Source organism: Phyllostomus discolor, chromosome 13, assembly GCF_004126475.2.
Source record: "Phyllostomus discolor isolate MPI-MPIP mPhyDis1 chromosome 13, mPhyDis1.pri.v3, whole genome shotgun sequence".
In the NCBI taxonomy this organism is placed as follows: Eukaryota; Metazoa; Chordata; class Mammalia; order Chiroptera; family Phyllostomidae; genus Phyllostomus; species Phyllostomus discolor.
In genome coordinates, this window is record NC_040915.2 from 7,447,682 (window position 1) to 7,468,273 (window position 20,592).

Genomic DNA, 20,592 nt, shown 5'->3' on the forward strand with positions numbered 1-20,592 from the left:
GGGGAGCGAGGGGGAGACTGCCTGGCGGGGGTTCAGCCAGCTTCCCCCCTCTAACCTGGCTGCGACCTCAGCTGGACGAGCTGTGTGCCCACACAGCTGTTACTGGCAGGTCACTGCCTTGCCCTTTGAAAGGAGCCTCTCCGGGGGCGTGGCCACCTCATCTCCTGCACAGCAAGCCCCGCCCAGCCCGACTCGGCCCTACTTGGGGTTTCTGACTCACCCCAGGCCCAGCCTCCCCTGTGGCCCAATCCTGCAAGCCCTCCTGGCCCCCCCTGCAGCCCAGGCCTTGACAACAGCCCCTAGCAGGGCTCCCCTGACACCGCCACCGCTGCTGTTGCTGCTGGGGCCAACAGCTGCCCTCCCACTGCCGGGGGATGGGGCTGGATCGGCACAGCCCCTCCTGCCAGAATTCTCCTGGGTTCTCAGACTCCAGCCTTGGCATCCAGCTCTGAGGTCCCCTGGTGAGAAATCCCCAGAAACAGAGTGTTCAGGGGGTGGGGGTAAAGAGGGGGGAACCAGCCTGAAGGGTGTATCTTTTTGGGGTCAGGCAAAGGTCCTCGTCAAAAACAAACCTCAGTCCCATGAAATGACAAAGCAGTGCCCACTACCCTGGAAGGAGTTTTTCTCTAATTAACTTGAGTACCTGCCTATCTGACTGCAGGGCCTGGGGTTGGGGGGAGGGACTCTGGGGGAAGACCAGACAGCCCGTCACTCAGTGGGGACACTCAAACGTTTGCTCTGGTAATTGGCCCCTTCCTCACTAAGAGACGGGTCTCCTGCTGCGGACTTCATTACCCATGTGCAGGAGGAACTGCTGCTCCCTGTCCCACCCCCCAACCCCCCAATGCTCCAGTCAACCAAGGCTGCAGATCCCATATGTTGATTCCTGCTTCTCTGAGCCCTGCAGCTGGCCGGCGAGGTGTGTGGCTCCCAGACTAGGGTGTCCTCAGAGGCAGTCACATTAGGTCTCCCCTAGGTCTCCTGCCCGCTGGCCCCCTGCAGATCTGGGACTTCCCGGCCTGCAGATTCATGCCAGCCCTTTCCTTACAGCAAACCTCTTTCTCCGTGTACGTGTGTGCCTCCCATTGGTTGCTCCTTCGCAGAACTCTAGTGCAGTAGGGGAGGAAGGGCTCACTCTGCCATCTCAGAAATGTCGGACAGCCCCTCCTAGGCTGACGTCCAGAGAGCAGGCTGTCGTACGCACCCAACACTCCCCCACCCAGGCCGCCACCCCACAGGGCCTCGGGCTCCCCAAAGCTGCACCCAAGGGCAGGCCCTCCCTCTCCCAGTGCTCACTTGGCTCCCCCTCCCGTGTCCCCATCTCGGGGGCAAGGCGGCCACGTCCATCCAGGCTCATCCATCCAGGCTGGGGCCACGTACATCTGCACCCCACCTCCCTCAACCTGTGTGTTCAGTCCCTGGTCCCGCCAAACGGACTGGCCCCGAGGGCTCCCCAGCTGGCCCTCTCCTGTGTTTCGGGCCCCGAGTCTCTCTGCTGGATGAACCGCGTGCCTCCCTCTCGGCCCACCCCAGCGGTTCCCCACGAAGATGCTGGGGGACCTTCCTAAACACCAGACTGCTTAAACCCTCGAAGTCCTGCCTACAGGAGAGCATGAGTCCCTTCCCCTGATGCTCCAGGGGTAGCCCTGGCTTCTCCAGACTCAACTTCTGTGGCTTTCTCCCCACCTTGAACTTCACATTTGGAAACACGGCAGTTGGCTTGTGGCTCCCTGCGCTGACTTCACAGCCTGCTCCGTGCTTTAACTGGCCCCATCCCTCCCGCTTTGCCTGCCCCGTTTCTACCCGTCACCAACCCTTGGCCCGAAACGCACCTCCTCCCCGATCATCACTCACACAGAAGGCACACACAGCAGAGGAAGCAAGGACGATGGAGGGAAAAACATTTTTAAAAAATATCACCGTTCTCCTGACAAGTCAGGAGTGGCTACCAGCCAGGTGACCGTCAGCTCCACGTGCAAAAAGCTTTCCTTCGGAGGAGAAGGAACATAGGCGCGATCTGCCAAGTCGCTGAATGAGAGTCGCTAAGTGCTCTAAAAGTCGGATGGTTTCCAAGGCTTGTTTTTATAGGTAATTATAAAAATCATTATGGGTACAATGGAAGTGGCAGAGCAGTTGAAGCAAAGACAACATTTAAAATTTAAAATAAAAATGTCAGGCAGGCGTGAGTTTGAATTGCAGCTCTCCCCTCCCCAGTTGGGTGGTCTTGGACGAGACACTAAACCTCTCCGAGCCTTGGTTTCCCCTCGGCCAAGTAGGCGAACAACCATCCTTGCCCTCAGGGCCGGGGCGGGGCCGATGAGTGGAAGGACCTGGCGTGTAGCATGGGCTTTTGATGTTAGCTATTACCCTGCTCTCTATTCCCATCCACTCTCTGGTCTCTTGTGAAGAGCGAGAAATATAAAATCACAACCATTAGCTGCATTCTGGTAATTAGAATGGCAGCCAAATGAGTTCCTGGAGAGCTGAACCCAAAGGAAGCCTGGAGGGGCCTCCGCTTTGAGTCATTTCTTCCCTGGCCTGTAGACACGCACAGGTTCAGGGGTGCGTCCAGTTCCCTGCCAGCTGTTTCTGGAAACGAGCGTGTGGGCCGCTGCTGCCATCGCTGGGGAGGGAAGCCGTGCTGCCCGGGGGCGGGGCTCTGCCTCTCTTCTCTGCACACTCCCTTTCTTGTCTGCCTTCCCGACACTCACAACTGTCTGCCCTGAGAGTCACAAACTCCTTCAAATGAAAAGTTTGCTCCTTCAAAACTTTTAGGAGGGTGTTTACTGAGACGAGCCTGGCGTGCAGATGAGATCATTATGGCACCAAAATCTAGCGGGGGTTGAGGGGAGCACTGGCGAGAAGGGAGCAGGAGTGGAGAGACAGAAGGGAGCCACTGGGAAACGTGGGTGTCTCCCTCCCCCGTGAACCAAGCCCGTCTGCTCTGTGTCTCGCTTGTCTGGGAGTGGGCACTTCCCGTTTTTTGCAACAGGCTCATCACCATGGTGGCCCCGGCACACAGCCAATGGAGATGGTCACTGGGGTTTAGACAGAACGTGGCTCTGGCTGGTGTGGCTCAGTGGACTGAGTGCTGGCCTGCGAACAAAAGGGTGCCAGTTCAATTTCCAGTCAGGGCACATGCCCGGGTTGCAGACCAGGTCCCCAGGAGGGGATGCTCAAGAGGCAACCACACATTGTTGTTTCTCTCCCTCTCTCCTTCCCTTCCCCCTCTCTAAAAATAAATAAATAAAATAAAATGACTGGAATGGGACAATGCTTATTGTCTGTTAGGGGAAAACTCTACGTTCTCTCCAAGTCTCGTTAGAGGAAGGTAATTTCCAGGCTGACGGTGTCTGACAAGTCACCTCTGGCAAGTCGGAGTGGAGGAGGGAGGAACGATGTTGGTGACATTTGGCAAAGCTGGTGAAGTGTCTCCGTCGGCTGCTGCCCTCTGCCCCCCATGCCTGGCTACTCATTCTTTGGGGTCAAGTTCTCTTCCCCCAGGAAAGTCCCTCCTCACTGCTGGTAGGGCCACAGGCACCCAAGGGAGAGGAAGGCTGGCCCCAGCACTCACGCTGTCATTTATCAGCTCAGTAAATGAGCAAGGTGTTGGGCCTCCCTTTAGCCCTATGTAAAATGCCCCCTGGACTACAATTACATGAGACAGTGCCTGTAAAGCCTCAGGCCTGGGCTGGGCACCTGGCAGGCCTCAGTGAATGGTGGCTGTTACCATGCTGAGTCTGCCCTGAGGGCCACCCCCTTTTCTGCTCTGGGTGGCTTTACCCCATGGTGGCCCCTGGCTGTCTTGAGGGTCTAATCACTACCTCCAGCTTCCCAGAGGCCAGATCTTTGCTTCTCAATGTTTTTGTTGTTGTTGCTTTTGCAAGAGGGCTCAGCTCTCTCACATTCTCTGCTCATTGACTACCCACCTGTTTCCGACTGGAACTGAGAACCTGCAGTCCAGGCTTCCCACGCTTGTCCCGGCCAGGTCGCCGGGACACTCACATGCACCCGTTATCGAGGGCACTGTCACTCAAAGCGGACATGCCGGGACACACGGGAGTTTTCTTCTACTTCCTAACAGCCTGGCCACCGAGACGCGGCACAGCAAGGCCCCGACCTGGGGCAGGCCCCTCAGCCCATGGCCATGCTCAGTCTCTGCACACAGCAGCAAAGGCAGGCGCAGAGCCCCAGGTGTGGCCAGGGACAGCCAGGGCGTTTGTTTGGGGACCCGCACTGGACACACGCCAGGCAGCAGTAAAGGCAGAGCTAACGGAGATTGCCGAGCGGGGCTGATTGACGTTTGCTTTTTAACGCACTTTGTTCAGAATCACGCAGGAGCCACTGCATTCCCACGAGTGAGGCAAGGGGATGAACTGCACTGGGTTTTTCCCTCTGCCGCTTCAGGGAACTACATTCCAAACAAGTGTCTGGACGACTGCTTGTGGGAGGGGTCCCCGCGCTTCCCTCTGGGCCTCGTCTTTCCCGAATTCTCTGGCTTGTCTCCGGATTGATGGGCGTTTGTCTTTCAGTATTTTTTCCAGCCGAGAATCCAGGACCGGTTCATCACCTGGGCCCCTGCCCACCGGAGAACCCTTTCCATTGTTCCCACGCTGGGGTCCCATTCGGCGAGAGTGGGATGCTTGGGTCAGAATCGTATCGCCTCCGTCGCCTCCCTGCTCCTGCCCCTTGCAGGACAGCCCAGGTCAGAGGGGTTCTCCTTGTCCTTCATAGGAAACCAGCTTTTTTTTTTCTCTCTGCCTGGACACTTCAAATAGAGTTAAAAAATTTTTGAAATCCATAACATTTGGCAGTTATATTTGGACTAAAAAACCTTTCTGTTTAGGGCAATTAAAAAAACCCTTCTTCACTTGTCCCTTTGATATGCTTGGGGGTCGCCTTTACAGTGGCCAATTGCCAATCTGCTCATTTTTGTCTCTGTCCTACCTGTTTGTCCTCTCTTTCACATCGTTATTACTGTTGTTTTAAACCTCTCTCCTCTGTTTGCTGTGTGTTTGGGAGAGGTTTCTGAGTCCACCTCTCACTGGAGAGCGGTGTGTGGTTTCCTCACTGAGCCTCGCCCGGAGGCTGGAACAGCCGCCGGCACAGGGAAGGTCCTGCTGCGGCCGCTGCGCTCCGTACCCCAGATCCCTTACGCTCTCCCCTTCCCTCCTCCGGCTCCCATTTGACCTCTGCCTGGGCCCTGGCCAACGTGGGATCCCATTTTTCTTCTCACTCCGGAGTTTGTGTTTTCTTGACCTGAGAGCAGAGCACAGTTGCTGTCTTCTGTGCTTCCGTTTCTTGTAACAGTTTTCCCCAAGAGCACGCGCTTCCTCGGCGTCTCAGGGGCGCTGCTCCCCCTTCCGTGTGGCCGAAGCCAGCTCCTCTCTCATCCTCATCCAAACAGGCCCCGTGGGGCTTTGCCTGCCCGTTTATGCTCACCTCCGCCCTGCCCTGCTGAGATGGCCCAGGCTGTGCGGTGATGGCCAACTCCATGGTCACTGCCACAAAATAGCACCCCTGAGGGGGAGGGGTTCAGTGGTCATAATGTCCCTGAAACCAGCACTTGTGGCCAAAGGGTTGAGAGACCCCCTTGGAAGTCTGCAGTATGGGGTCTCGGGAGAAGAACTGACAAGCTCACTTTCTACACAACTGGGACGGTACGTTGCTGCCCCGTGCCACCCTGCTGTCCCCAGGTGTCCCCTCTGAAACCTCTTTCTCGCTCTGGTGTCTTTCTTCCTCTGCAGCTTTGCGGTGGCCTTTCTCAGTGTCCCTTTCCTGACCATCATGCCCATCAGGGAAGGCTCGGCTACCAGACCCCCCTACCCTCTGGCGCCTCTCATCTAGGGTTCCCGACATTGGTGGGCAGGCTCAGGGGGGAGAAGTCGCAAATATCATCTATGAGGGCTCCTGGAGAGGTGGGTGGAAGTGAGGGCCTCTGCCTCTGTCATGCCATATAAAAAAAGACATTGGATTTGTTATATTTCAGTGGAAATATGAATCACTGGGTGAGCCATCAGAGAAGGAGGAAGGGAGGTGGGGGGCGGAGAGAGAGAGAGAGAGAGAATATCAGAGAATTCAGCCAGGCAGAGTGAGGCAGGTCAGAGCTCAAACAGGCACTTGCTGGACTACTGGGGACCAGGCCTGTGGGTCACAGGTCTGCCACTGAAAGTGGGTGGGCGTGGGCTGAAAGACAGGCAGTGGGTGAGGAAACCAATGCTCCCCCAGGAAGGTGCATAAACAGAGAGGCCGGCCAGGTCACTGGGTGAGCCCTTCCTTCCAGCTGGGAAGAGAAGCCACCACTCAGCCCTCCTGCTTACAGCCAGCAGGCAGCCGGAGTTCACAGCCTCTGGAGATTTTAATTACCTACAGACAAAGTGGTTTTACTGCTTGCATTTGGAGGAGCTTTTCGAAGTAGTTTCACTGCGATTACCTTCACTAATGAGTGATCAACATGCATTAACGCAGACACAGCACAGCCAGAAGGCGGGCAGGGCGGGGCTGCTGGGGACGGAGCTCACAGCTGGTGCAGGTGGGGCTCCGGCTCCCTCATTAGCTTCAAGAGTGCTCCGGGGCCTGGGCCCGGCTGCCCGTGGGCACAGGTTCACCCACCACAAGGAACCACAGGGGACTCCCAGGGCTCCAGGACGCTGCCGAGGGCTGGGTCTCGGCCCTGCCCCTGGCTCCCTGGCTGAGCACTCGGCCCCGTAGGCCCAGTGCAGGACGTTTGGTGTGGTCTCGGCACTGGTGGGGTCTCGGCACCGGTGCATGTGGCCAACCCACTGTGCGGGCTGCTCACCCACATGGTCACTCTGGGGGTGGAGGGCGGCAGTCAGCATCCTCTCCCTGTTCCCCTGACTTATTCCATCTAATTGGACACAGTGGCCAGTGTTCCGCCCTTTATTTACAGGGAAAAAGAGATGGCTCAAAACTTGTTGCTTTATGGTCCAAAAAAGCAGGCGGGGAGGTGGGGCAGCCACACCTTGTGCAGGGGCCAGGCTGAGGGGCGGTGGGGCTGGGGGCCAAGCAGTGGCGCCCTCCAGGCCTCTGCTCACCTCCTCACCCAGCGTCCTCACACGGGCTCTCCGCGTCACCCTCAGGCAAGCGGGGACAACCGCAGGCAGCCGGAGAACCTCGGAGGGATTCTCCACGTACAGAAGGAAACTCGAGTCCTTTCCCTCAGCCCGTTAGTTAGCAGAAAACCCTTTGAGGCAGGGACCCGAGTCGACATGTTTGAGTTGTGGCTGGTCTGACAGCTGCTGAGTTTGTCACCCAGATAATTGGATAAACTGCTTGAGCACAGACATTCAATATGCAGTGTCATTTAGCTGCCGCCACCCGGGAGCCTTGATCTTAATTGAAGCTGCAGAAGGGGAGAACCTTAGAGAAGTCCCACATCAACTCCTCCTCGCCCCAGTAACTAAACACTCGACTGTTGACCACCCTCGGAAGCCTCCCTGTGTCGGCCACGGGCTCCGGTAAACAGTTCTCAGCGGTCTGAGCCAAGGGCACCCCTCCGCCCCGTCTCCACACAGGGCTTCCTTTAAGCAGCCTCCTGGGGAGAAGCCTCAGGGGCCGGAGCCCCCTGGGCACCCTCCCCTGCCTCCTTCTGCCCCTTTCCTTCCTCATTTCCCCTCGACACACTCCACGCCCCCTGCCCCCACCGGGAGCCCACCATGCCCCCAGAGCAGGGTCCTCAGTGTGAACCTACCCCGACTCTGCTGGGACCCCTGATGGGGTCTCTAACTAGGGCCTGCCCCGCCCTCGCTTGGGGACCGTGGAGGGACTGCCTGCACCCTGTTTCGCACACAATCGTGGATGCGTGCGTTCATCGGAGAGTGAGCGGGGCAGCTCCAGCGAGCTGGGGCAGGAAGGTGAACCACACGTGCCCACTGGCAAGCTGGCAAGAAGCTGTACTGAAGGGGGGCCCTCCTCTTGGTAGAAGCTCTGATAGGACCTTGGTCGGCTTGGGGCTCACGGAGGAAGTCCTGGGCCCTGTGGGTTTATCTCGATAAAAATGAACCCAGGGGTGCTTGGCCACGAGCGCCTGGATGGGCCTTCCCTGCCTGCCATGGCCGACCCTCACGGCTCATGGGGTGGTGGTGAAGAGCACGGTGCCCTCACCCCCGGGTGCACACTGTAGAGGGACGAAAAGACTATGCAGCACAGTGGCTAAGAGTCTGGGCTTCTACTGACCGACAAGACCCTACGTGGATGACCTACCCCCACAACCCTCCGACTTCCTCTCTCCCCTTCCTTGCTCTGGCCTCCTTGTTGACGCCCAAACATGCCAGGCAAGCTCTCTCCCCTCAGGGTCCTTGCACCTGCTGTTCCTGCTGCTGGCATGCTCTTCCCTCAGATATGCAAATACCTCGCTCCCTAACCTCCTGCCTCCTTCAGGTCTTTGCTCAGATGTCACTTCTCACATTAGAAGGTCTCACCGGCCCATCGACGCACAGGCGGATAAAAAAGCTGTGGTGCATATAGGAAATGGAATGCTCCTCGGCCATAAAAAGAGCAACAGCTTACCTCTTGCAACAGCATGGATGGACCTAGAGGGTGTTACGCTAAATGAAATACGTCAGACAGAGAAAGACAGACACCATATAATTTCACCTACATGTGGAATCTAAGGAACAAAATCAAGCAAACAAAATAGCAACACTCATAAATACGGAGAACAGACGGACGACTGGCAGGGGAGGAGTGTGAGTGGGTGACAAAGGTAAAGGATTGAGAAGCACAGACGGGAAGTTACAGAAGAGTCAGAGATGCAGACTCCAGGGAACAGAGTTGATAACACTGTAACTCGTGTGTGTGGGGTCAGATGGGTATTTGAAATATTGGGGAGGGGGCCACTCTGTAAAGTACATGATGTCTAACCACTGTGCTGCACATCTGACACTGACAGAACAATACTGGATGTAAACTGGAGTTAAAAATAAAAAAAAATTTAAGCCAAAAAAAAAAGCGCAGCAGCTCTCACTACTTTCCCGACCTGCTTCCTCTCCATGGCACCCGCGCCACCTCGCCCACTCCATCTGTCCTCTCCTGCCTCTCCTCTGAGACAGCAGGGATCCCGAAGGCAGGGATCCTGTCTGCTCTGCACCCTGTGGTGTCCCCACTGCCACCGGGAATAGACCTGACTCAGAGGAGGCAGGATGTTTGTTCCCTGAACACACGGAAGGGTTCAAGCAGCGGGGTACCATGGCCACAGTTATGCCTTGGCAAGCTCACTCTCAAAGCCACGTGGAGGGTGGGTGTGAAGAACTCTCTGACCAGGAGCTGGAGGACAGCTTGGGGTCACAGAGGTCATCCAGGTGAGAGAGGGGAACAGACAGATGTGGCAGCAGGAGAGGGAAGGAAGAGAGGGGCAGAGTGAAGAACTGAGGAGGAAGAAAACTTGGCAGGCTTTGCAGTAGGGGCTCAGCTATAGAGGGAGCTGGGAAGATGCCAGGTTCTCGGGTGTGGGCGGGGGTTGCTGCCATCACCGAGACAGACACTGTGCAGGGGAGACAAGATTCCGGGGCAGAGGGAACACGGAGATGGTGAGTTTGTCTGGGACACACCGAATCTGAGGTGCCCATGGGCCTTTGGGGGTGGGGCCGGGCAGGCAGCGGGAGATGGGGAGGCGCGGTGGGGGGTGAAGACACAGATGGGTCTTATCCGCACGTGAGCCCTGGCTGGGCCCGTGAGAAAGGCGGGAGTGGGGAGAGAAGCGAGCCGAGGAGGGCGCATGTGTAAAAAGCTACTGTGAGTAACCGAAGTCCGACAGAGACGAACGCTGTATGATCCCATTTGTAGGTGCGATCTGAAAACCCCAAACACAAACAGGCACAGAAGCAGAGAACTAACGGTTGCCAGAGGGGCGTGGGGGTGGGGGAAAAGGTGCAGGGGCGTGAGAAGTCCAGCCTCCACACAGGAAATGAACAGGCCGCAGGGGCGCAGCGTGCAGCCCCGGGAGCGAGGTCAGTGCTGCTGCCATCACTCCGCTTGGTGACAGATGGTTCCTAGGCCCAGGGTGGCGATCGCGCCGTAAGGCACACAAATGTCAAATCACCGTGCTGTACACCTGGAACTGATGTAATACTGTATGCTAACTGTATTTTAACAAAAACATAAATAAAAACAGAAAGCTCCTGGGGAAGGAGGGGCCTGTGAAGAGTTAGAGGACGAGGGCTAAACCCGGAAGCCGTGGGAGGGGCTGCTGGAAGACTGGCGGCCGCCACTGTGGGAGGGATGCGGTGAGGGCAGGCCTGGCAGGCTCCACCTGGACTGGGCATCAGGAAGGAGGCCACGATCTCGGTGGGGACAGGACCTGGACGCAGACCCTGGTGGGCAGCGTGCAGAGGGAGCTGGGGAAGTGGAAGCAGCCAGGGCCATTGATGCTTTGGGCACCCGGGAGAGAAGGGAAGGGCAGAGATGAATGGCACCAGGAGGGACTCTGGGACTGAGCCTGCCAGCATCCGGCTGGCCGAAGGGTGGAAAGGAGGAGGAGGAGGAGGTGCCAGGGAAAGTCAGGAGACACCACGGGGCCTCTGAGGCTATGGCTTGTTCCCACAAGTGGAATCAATGCAGAGTGAGGCTTTCTCAGCTCAATAGCTTATTAGCAATTTTTATTACCAGGGTATAATTAATTCACCCAAGTACAGCAGTTCTGTGAAGCGCACCCCGAGTGCTGAACTGATGACATTCTCCCACCTTTGCTGACACCAACACAGGGTAGGTGGTTTGAAACCTAGAGGAAACACCCACAGCACACACACATTTGTTTTAGGCCTTGATTCCAGACCCTGAGAGCAGACACTGAGAGAGGGGACACAGAGCTCCGGGGGCTGCTGTGGCTGGCCGCTCACAGCTGCTGGCACGGGTGCCAGCTGACCCTCCGGGGAGGCTGCGAGTCGGCGGGCGGTCCCTGACGATTCCCACTGGCCCTGGGGGTCTCGGGGGTGTGTCTGGCTAGAGCAGCCTAACCTGATGGTCCGGAGAGTGGGGTGCCAGGGACCTGTCAATGCCACGAGGTCAGGCCTGGCATCCGGGGTGTACTGGGGTCCTCAGGGCCCACACAGCCGTGGTCCCCAGGGGACACCCAATGTGAAGGCCAGGAAAGGTGCTGGGTGCAGACGGATTCCTTTGCGAGGGCTGGGAGAGCCACGGGACCTCTGGACGGAATGTGGGTGGGGCAGGAGTGGAAGGGCAACTGTAAGAAGATAGAACCAGGAGAGAGGATTTGGTGGGTGGAGGCCCGAGCTAAGGAGCCCAACCAGGCTGAAGGAGGGGTCCCCCAGAGGCCCTGGGGCTCTGTCCCCAGCTCTTCTGGCAGCTCTGGCTGATCTGGGAGCCCCCACTCTGTCCCTGGGGGGAGGGAGTGGGCTGGGGTTCCACTGTCTAGAGGCTCTGTGAGTGGGGTGGCTGAGCCAGCTTTCCAGGAGGAGCCCCCGGAGAGCAGAGGGGCCCAGCCCAGCACCGTAGGGCTCCCGAGCACCCTGCACTCCAGGAAGCCTCCTGGGGAAAGCGTGAAGCTTTTCATCTGCTGTGACCACGCCGCACTGGACATACAGCCCCACAGCTGTGAGTGATTTTGAAGGGCCGGCCGCAGTGGCAGAGCCTGTGACGTGGGGCAGGGACTTAGTGCTCTCTGGGCCTCGAGGTCACTGTCTGGGAAATGACTAGCTCACCTGACACGAGGCGGCTTGAGGTCACCCTGACCTTTCTCAGCTCACCCTCTCCCACCATCTGCATCTGACCCCAGCTGCACCTGCCCTGTAGGGCCTGCGTTCTGTCTGCTGTCCCTTCCCTAGGTCTGTGGCTGCTTCCCGCCTGCACCTGGGGTGCCCTCTTGCACCCTTCGAGATGCACCTCAACTGTCTCTTCTCCAGCTCCTTCCCTAGACAACCCCCCCCGCTCACACTGGGCGGACGATCCCTCCCTCAGGCTTAGTGGACAGTGTCTGAGAGCCTTTCATTCACTCCAGAAACCTCCTCTAGACCTGGGATCAGTGCTCGGTTCTCCTCTTCTTTCTCTACCAACTTGCTGGGTGAACTTGGCTGGCTCGTGACAGCTCTTTGCACAAGGCCAGGCAGCAGGAGGTGATTTAATGTGGTCACGTGGAGGTCAGATTCCAGCCACCCGTTAAATACATTTGAGGGCCCACATTCTTGTCTTGCCTGGTTTGCTCCCTGGAGCACCTGCCACCCCGACCTCCTAGCGCGTGCACAGCACTGCCACACGTGGGCAGCGGTCTGTCAGCCTCTTGCATCTGTCCCTCGAATGAGCCCTGAGGTTTGCAACAACATCGCCATCCACCTGCGTGCTACTGATTCTGCTTAGAGCGTTCACTACATGCACTGCTCCTTGAGGTGGGTCCGATTATCATCCCATTTCACAGATGAGGCCACTGAGGCGCAGAGAGCTTGTGCCTCTCATTCAAGGAGGTGTGGTGTGACACCGTGGTGGATGAAGCCAGTGCCCTGGAGCCTGCCTGTGTCCCCCTGTCCCACAGCCTCTCCCTGCTGGAGGGACCTCTCCCATAGAGTGAAACCCAATCCCCTGGGACTCTAGCCACCATCAGGGCCCTGTGCCAGCATCTCACGCACGCACCTTGGGAAGCTGAGTCCCCAGCTGGAGTGGTGAGCAGCTTTCCCTAGCAGGGCAGGAGGACTTGCAGGAAGTGTGGGAATGCCCTGGAGGCCTGAGGCTTAATTTACGTTCCTGAAGCAACAAGACTCAAAGTAACAACAGGAAAAAAGAAATCTCTTCGGGAGCAAAGTGCAGCTGCTCTGCTAACCTGCAACAAAACGTTACGTTTTTACTCACGTGTTTAGTAACACTTAACAAAAGAAGATTTGTTCGTGAGCCAATAATAGTATGGTTCACTTTTTGTCAAAAATGGAAGTTATTTCCTCTGATTTCATGAGCCAGGGACCCCCTTTGGAAGTGCCAGAGTGCACTGACAAGGAGCGTGCAGGACCAGGAGCCTGAGGTCCACCTAGAACTGAGCCCCTAACAGGCTCCTGTCGTCCATAATTTCATGGGTTGCTTGGAACACTGCCCAACTATGACGTTGTGTCGACGGGATAATGCAGCCCTGGCAGGTGAGTGACGGCTGAAAGGCAATCTTTTCTTGAACAGTGCAGGAGACAAAGCATGAATTGAAAACCGAGTCAGAAAAGTAATTTTAAAAGTGCCAACTAGTACACAAACAGGAAACCATGTCAGAAGATAACTTAAACTCTCAGTGAAAGTTACGGAGAGTTCCACCCGCTCTCTTGACATTCTCCAGTGGTACGTGACTAATTTTGCCACAAGAAAGGGACACCACGTCCCACATCCCTCCAAACACCCGAGTTTTGGCAGGCGGCCACGCCGGGGACTGCAGGGAGCTGGTGTCAGGGTGGCGATGGTGAGCCACAGTGACAGTTCCCAGTGCAGCTTTGATTTTCCCACAAGCTAATAATCCCTAAGTGATGCGGTATTTCATTCCAAGTTCACAAGGCATCCCATTGCCATGGCAACTGCAGTGTGGTACCAGCACTTCTCTCATAAATGGGGCTGAGACGGCTGCCTGTCTCCCCTTGCAGGGTGGCAGGCACTGTGTCCCCACACGGTGCTCAGGTGGCCCCCTCCCCCTCCTCAGCTCACCCCACCCTCCTCTCCCAGAGGACTTCTGGAGGCAGATGAAACACCAGGGAATAAAGGCGTAACTTCTCTTTGTGAAGGCTGGTAGGACCATAGAGCCGTATATGATTTCAGATTTTCCATTTGCACGGGGAAAAAAGATGTCTTTAAGTCTCCTGTATCATTAACTTTCTGGAAACTTGAGACCAAAGACAAATAATCATCAAGGAGCTCAAGGTGGCATTAAACATCCCACTGCGACCTTGGTTGGCACGGCAGAAAATTGCCCTTTACTTCCTCTTTTCTTCCAAGACAGCCCTCCCCACCCCCAACCACCCTGCCCTGCCAGGGACTGGAGCTGAGACTGGGCCTGAGGCTGGGGAGGCCTCTCCAAGGGCCCAGACTCAGGGCCCAGCCTGCAGTAAGGGCGTCTCTAGGATGGCAGCAGGCTGACCCTGGGTGCCCCTGCACTCACTTTCCACCTGCTGTGAAGCCACGTGGGCCCAGACTCATCCCCCCAGCCCTGCTGGGCAGAGCCCTTGCCCCTGCCCCTGGGACCCTTCACAGTCAGGCACGTCGCTGCCCGAGGCCCGAGGCCACGTTGGATTAGATACACGAAGACAACAGCTGTCATTAATACCATCGCCTCTAACGCGCCCGGCGCACACTAAGTAGTTTCTGTGTGGCGTCTCCTGTACTATTCTCCCCAGACCGCACAGGTCCGGGGGGGAGCCCCGTCTCACAGCTGAGCAAGGCCCAGATGGGTGGAGCCACGTGCCCGAAGTCACAGCACCTGGACGCCCCACAAGCCCCATTCTGCCCTGAAAGGAAGCTTTAGGACTCACCGTCTGGGCAGGGATCCACCGACTCTGTGAAAAACTCAGCAAATTGGCAGGATTTGGTGGAAGAAGTCCACCAGCTCCAAACAGAGCCCTTGCTTGCTTGTCCGGCCCCCATCCCTCCCGGGTTTGCAGTGGCTGTTTCCTGCCCTCCCCACCCCCACCCCCACATGAAATGAGATATGCTATTTGAATACCCAACGGCGGTGGGGGGTGGGGGCTGTGCATACTCTGAGCATAAATGGAAACCATCAGAAAGATGCAATTCGGAGGATATTGGGGTCTGGAGAACGGAGCATCAGCCTATAAAACTCAACTCGGCCAGTAAAGCTGGGGCAACGGGTCAAGCATCTGGAAGCTGGAGGCTGCTGTGGACTCAGCAGGCACGTGGCCGGGCAGCACTCCCGGACCAGGGACATTTGTCCTGGGCTCATTGCGGTCTCATTTCCATAACGTGCCTCACGATTTCTGAAGCACCTCAGCATTAGTGTCCTGGCACAGCCACCAACGTGTCCGAGACGGTTCCCATTACGGGTAAACTTGACTTCCCAGAGCCCGAGTGTAGAGTCAGTGGAGGCAGTCTGGCTTCCTCACCCAGGTGTCTGGGCAGCTAAGGGGAGCAGCGTTCCCATAGCCTTGGAGGGGCCTGATAACCAGTGTTCTCACAGCCTTGAGACTGAATCTGATACACTGTTCCCATAACATGAAGTGGGCTCTGACATTTTGCTGGCTTTGTTCCCCTCTAGTACTCAAACAAGAAGGGACTCCCTGCTGGGGTGATGATGATGAGAGACACACAAGGGGACAGGGGCCACAGTAGGTGCCACGCTGGGGAGCAGGGGCCACGACATGAGACATGCCCATAGACACCCAGCTTGCAGCGTGTGTGACTTTCCCATCCATGAATAAAGGCATGCCAGACATCCCAACAGCTCCATGAATATTTTTCCATCTGCACGAATACCAGGGACCCGCCTGGCCTTGAACGGTGGCCATACACCGAGTCCTCCAGGGCTCCCTGCTGCCACAGCCTGTGGGCAAGGGTGGGTGCGCTGCCCTTTGCAGGGTTGCAGGTGGCACGGGCCTGTGCTCCACTGCCGAGAATGCGCCCACCACACCGTCCTGGGCTTGAGGCCGGGTGCAGTGACCCCCCTTGCTACCCCCGCAGTTCCAGCCACCCAGAAGCCCTTTGCTGTCACTGTTGAAGGCACCGGTAGGCTCAGTCCCAAGCCTTCTCTTCCTCTCCCTACCCCCCACCCTTATGCTACCCCTGTGGGCTCTCCCACCTGCACATCCCCATGCTCCCACCTACCCACACGTGCCTTCTGTCCTCTCACGTTTTTGGACTTGTTCACATGTGGCCATTTGGTGTCAGGACTGCAGGTGTTCCTACAGGCCATGGTAAGCACCATTCATCAGGGCCACAGCAACATGGGAATTTGCATTCTGACTCACATTTTTGGGCACCTGTGTGCCAGTGAGCAGGTGCTCAGTGCCCAGTGCTGTGCCAGGAGCTAGGTAGACTTGGGCGTGAGGAGCCACAGGCCCTGCCCCGGAGGCTTGAACCCTCCACTGGGAGCCACTACTGCCCTCCTTCCTCCTCTGACTCCACCCCAGCATCAGACATGAACCCTTTGGCTTCATGCAGGGCCTTTCTGTCCTGCTCGGGGTGTGCGTGGAGCGCTGTTCCCTCAGCGACCGCTCCAGGCCAGAGTTTGAGATCCTGCTAAACTGGGACCCACTGCGCTGGTGCCATCTGGCCACATTCTAGTGCTGTGCATAGCACGGCCCCCTGCTGCATGGGACTGACTGTCCAGAGGGGTAAACGTAGGCCCCATCACCACCTCTAGACAGGGCTCCCTGTGTGTGTGAGAGACCTGGGTGCCTCTGCGTGCCCTGGCTCCTCCTGGACATGTGTCCCTGGATTCTGCCCTCCGAGGGCAGGTGGCCACAACAGATCCAGCGTCTCCAAAATGCCACTGCTGCCATGTTGTCAAGGCTCAGGCCTCCCTCTTCCTCCACTGCCCTTACACTTTGACCGGTATGCTCAGCACCCTCAGTCAGGGGCCAAATGGGCACTGGAAGGACCACCACACGCTCTGGTCACAGGGCCCGGAGCCGCCCTCCTACCTCTAAGGAAGCAGTCCTTGGAGTGCACGGCGGTGATCCTCCTCTGCAGCAGGCACGCGGCTCGGCGGAGCTCACAGTGGTTCTCGTAGAACCTCCCGTCGGAGCCGCACACGGGCACGTAGCGGGGTCTGCAGGCCTCCAGGCATCGGCACTCGGGCTGGCCGGTCTCCCTGCTGAGCGTGCACCTGCTGCCACGGCGGCACAGCGTCTTCCTGCAGGAGGCTGGCGGCGCATCGCGGCTGGAAAGCCCTGCCAGGCACACAAACACGGAGGGTCAGCTCCGGGCACTCGGGTGGGGCCCTGGGCTTCCTCTGTGGCTCATTCACATCGGGGTGAGCAGAGGCTCCATTTGCCTGTGAGCCAGAGGCTCAGAGGGCCCAAGGGAGTCCCTGCCCCTCCAACAGGCCGTGGCCACCAAGAGTGGTGTCTGCTTATGTGGAGCTCAGTTTTTATGGCTGGCTCACACCAAACGTCTCGGGCACGAGCCCTGCCCGTCTGGGGAGAAATACAGGGGGGCTACAAGGAGGGCTTTCCAAAAGACGCAGAGGGCCTGAGTCGAGGCGGCCCCCACTGCATGGCAGGGAGCATCACGCACTTTGGGGAGGCGCCCTGAGGTGAGGAGGCATTTTATGCAGGGGGTGGGGGTGGGTGGGTAAAGGAGACTGTGAAAGCCAAGCAGGGGATTTTGGTCTGATGTGTTAGGCAATGAGATGGGTGGGGGCGGGGAGGGCACTGTAGAATCTCGGGAGGGTGAGCAGAGTAAGGAGAAAGTGGCATCATAAGTGTTCAGGATGGGGCAGGGAGGGCTGTCGGGGCAGGGAGGCCAGAGGTTGACCTTTTCCTCGGGGGAGAATGGAGCTCTCAGGGTGCGCACCAGCGCGTTGGCACGGGCAGCCTTTTTCCACTGCCAGGTCCCTTCTAGCGCAATGCTGCCACAGAGGGCCAGAACCTAAGGACCAGGAAATGGCAGCTGCCGTGTTGCAGGGCGTCCCCACCCCCGACACAAGCCTGTGATGGTCTCGGGCCGTGGTGCCTAGGGCACAGATGGCAAAGTGGGCAGGGTGGACAGCAGACTGGCTCGTGCCGAAAGGGTATGCGCAGTGAAAGGCCAAACGGGCAGCCACCACCACCGCCCCACTCGGCCATCGAGGGCAGAAGACTGGCAGATGGCTGAGTGGCATTAACAGCGACAGATGGGACGTTGCGAATTATAAAGGGATAGCAAAGTACAAATGATTCAAACGTGAGTGCAGATTTCACGGCCACAGAAATCTTTGCTTTTAAGTTTTAGTTAAATTTCCAAAATACTCAGCAAAACAGAATGGCCCCAGCACTCGGGAGTGAACTTTCAGCCCCAGCTCCCACCCCAGGGGAGTAAAATGTCCAAGGGGAAAAAAGAACTTTCCCTTTCTTGATTTTGGTTAAGTCTGCTTTTCATCATTATAGATTTGAAAGGAAAAAAATCAGTTATCGGTAGATTAACTGCTTGATTCAATAACTCATTTAAATCCCTCCAGCCTTGGCAAGCTAAGAACTATTGACTTGTTCTTGAATCGTAATAAACTAGAAGGTCAAAATATCTCCAAGCAGTGTGAAAGTGCAGACCCTAAGCGGGCGCGTGAACTAACAGTTCGCAGGCACCGCGGAGCCTCCGAGGCTGCCAGACGCGCTTCTTCTTGTCAAGGTCCCCAGGCCCCGCGGAGGATGACTCCGGCCTGGGAGTCCCCGCCCCACCCCCACCCCCACTCCCGCCTGAGGTGTTGATGGCTGCTTTGCCACCAGGCGCGCTCGCTCCTCCCGGAAAATGGGTTACCCTGGAAAGTACACCCAGCTACTGGAAGAAACGCAGCTCTAGGAACATGCGCACTCGATCCCTTCCCTACACAAAGCACCGCCCTTCCATCACCATTGGAATAAACTTCCGCGAGCAACTGAAAGGGCGCTCACTGCCCGGTTCGGAAAACCACAGAGAGCCAAAGTTTCTGAGCCTGAGGCCCCTTCTGCTCCGGCTGTGCTGCCCGCCCAGACTGTGCGCTTTCCCCTTAAATCGGCTCCAACCCACCTGCGGGCCCATTTCCTCCGAGTGCCCCTCTCTGAATCCCTCTGCCCTACTCTCTGGCCTCAGGAGACCCCGTAGGGGCAGGGCCTTTGTCTTCACGTGTCTTCACCCAACCCCGCCCCCGCACACTCAGGTTTTCGGAAACACAAGTGTTTGAAAAGCTGATCTTCACTACCATTGCCCCACCCCACCGCTCAACCCCAGGCCAGAGGCCGAGCTGGCGAAGCTGCGAGGGGGCGGCCCCCTTGCCTCCCCCCAGGGCCGGGCAGGAGGGAGCTGGAAGGATGGTGCAGGAAGGGTAGACACCTGCCCTTGGAGGTGAGCCTTTTGGGGTCAACGGGACTTGACTCTGGAGTGGCAGAGCAGGCAGGGGCTTCCGAGACCACCGGCTCCAGCCGGGGCAGTCAAAGGAAAGCCACCTGACTCCGGACAAGGGGAGCACCCTGTCTCCCCGGCCCTTTCTCCTCAGAAATGCCTGCATGCCCGGGTCACAGGACATGCCTATAAAGGGCAGAGCGGCGTGTGGCACCTCCAGTGCCCACGTTTGATTAGGTGTGACCGAGGCGGCGTTTGTGTTCAGAAAAGGTGCCAACCAGGGACGTGGAAGTTGTCCAGACACTCAGGTTCTCTCTGACAGGAAGCAGCTGTCGGCAGACAATGGGGTCCTAATTATTTGCAATTAAGGTAAAAGTAGCTTTAATGCCTTGTGCCTGCCCTTTCCAGTCTGCAGACAGCAGGCCTGCCAGGAGCCGGACGCCCTTCGCAGGGATGGTCTGGGGTCCCGCCCACTGCCTACTGCAGCAGACCAGTAGTGGTTCCTCTTTAACAAGCCCCTTGTCACCACTTCCTCCTTGTTACTAAAACAGGATGAATCTCCCACTCCTACCAGGACGCTGATTAAACAGTAATGGGAAAGGTAACCAAGTGAGACCGCCAGCAACTGCCTCTGGTATTTATGAGGACAGTTGTGATGCATGAAAAAGATAATGTGTTTAATTTGTAGTCACAAAGAAAGTCGTTTACCTGGGTTAGAAATGGATCGTCATACCAAAGAAGCTGCTTTTCAACACTAATTAAATTTACTGAACACGGTCACAAAGGGGAATTGTTACATGAAAGTGACGGCGGTGGGAGAAACAAGCCCATTTGTACCAGTCGGTGCTAAAGGCTCCTCCCGTGACTCAGGTGAGGATTCTCCAGAGAGCGTCCCAGACCTGGCATTGCCAGCTTGCCGTGGGCGCAGCTGGTGGAGGGTAGTCTTGGCCAGTCGGGTCTCGGCCACCCCAGTGGCGGGACCAGAAGGAGATGGTAGGTGCTTCTCCTCCACCCGGGGCAGGGGGCCTCTCCCCGCTCCCTGACCCCACCAGAGCATAGACGGTTCTGTGACTGGCTCCTTGGCACAGAGTGAATGAGTGTGGGTTCCCCTCGTAGGGACTGTGCCCTGATTTGGACACAACAGGAAACCTGCCAGCTTTCCACACTGGGACACGAATTGCCTGCAAATGTGTTTGCCCAGCACACGGTTTCTGTCTGAGAACTCATCCTTGGCGTGGCCACTGAGGAGAGCCCTGACCCTTGCTTGGCCTTGGGAGGTCCCCACCCAGGTCTCAGTCCGCAGTACTGCCTCAACCTCTTCCTGTAGTCCCTGGGGCCCCAGCAAAGGACTGCCCCCCCCCCCCACCAGAAAGCCACACTGTGGTGACTTCTTGGCTCTGAGGTGGCTGGCCACTCAGCAAGGCCCAGTGCAGGTCGGGAACCATGGGATGTGGACACGGAAGGCATGCCCACGGCCAAGAACCGGCCACCTCGAGCATTGACGGTCTCGCTGCTGCCTACCGTGAGCCCCCACCAGGTGAGGCAATGGTCCCAGCGTTTGCAGACAGAAGGGACTTGCGCAGGAACCCAGGGCCCACCTGTCAGCAGGTGCAGCTCAATCACAGGCTTTAT

The 20,592-nt window shown here is 57.5% G+C and overlaps 1 protein-coding gene across 1 annotated transcript in view; it reads right to left on the reverse strand.

Moving 5' to 3' along the window:
• Positions 1 to 20,592, reverse strand: part of FSTL4 (follistatin like 4) — a 183,684-nt gene that overhangs the window by 161,899 nt on the left and 1,193 nt on the right. The window contains exon 2 of the mRNA XM_036014468.1: positions 16,587 to 16,835. Within this exon, the coding sequence (XP_035870361.1) occupies positions 16,587 to 16,835 (249 nt within the window). The remainder of the gene's footprint in view (positions 1 to 16,586; positions 16,836 to 20,592) is intronic.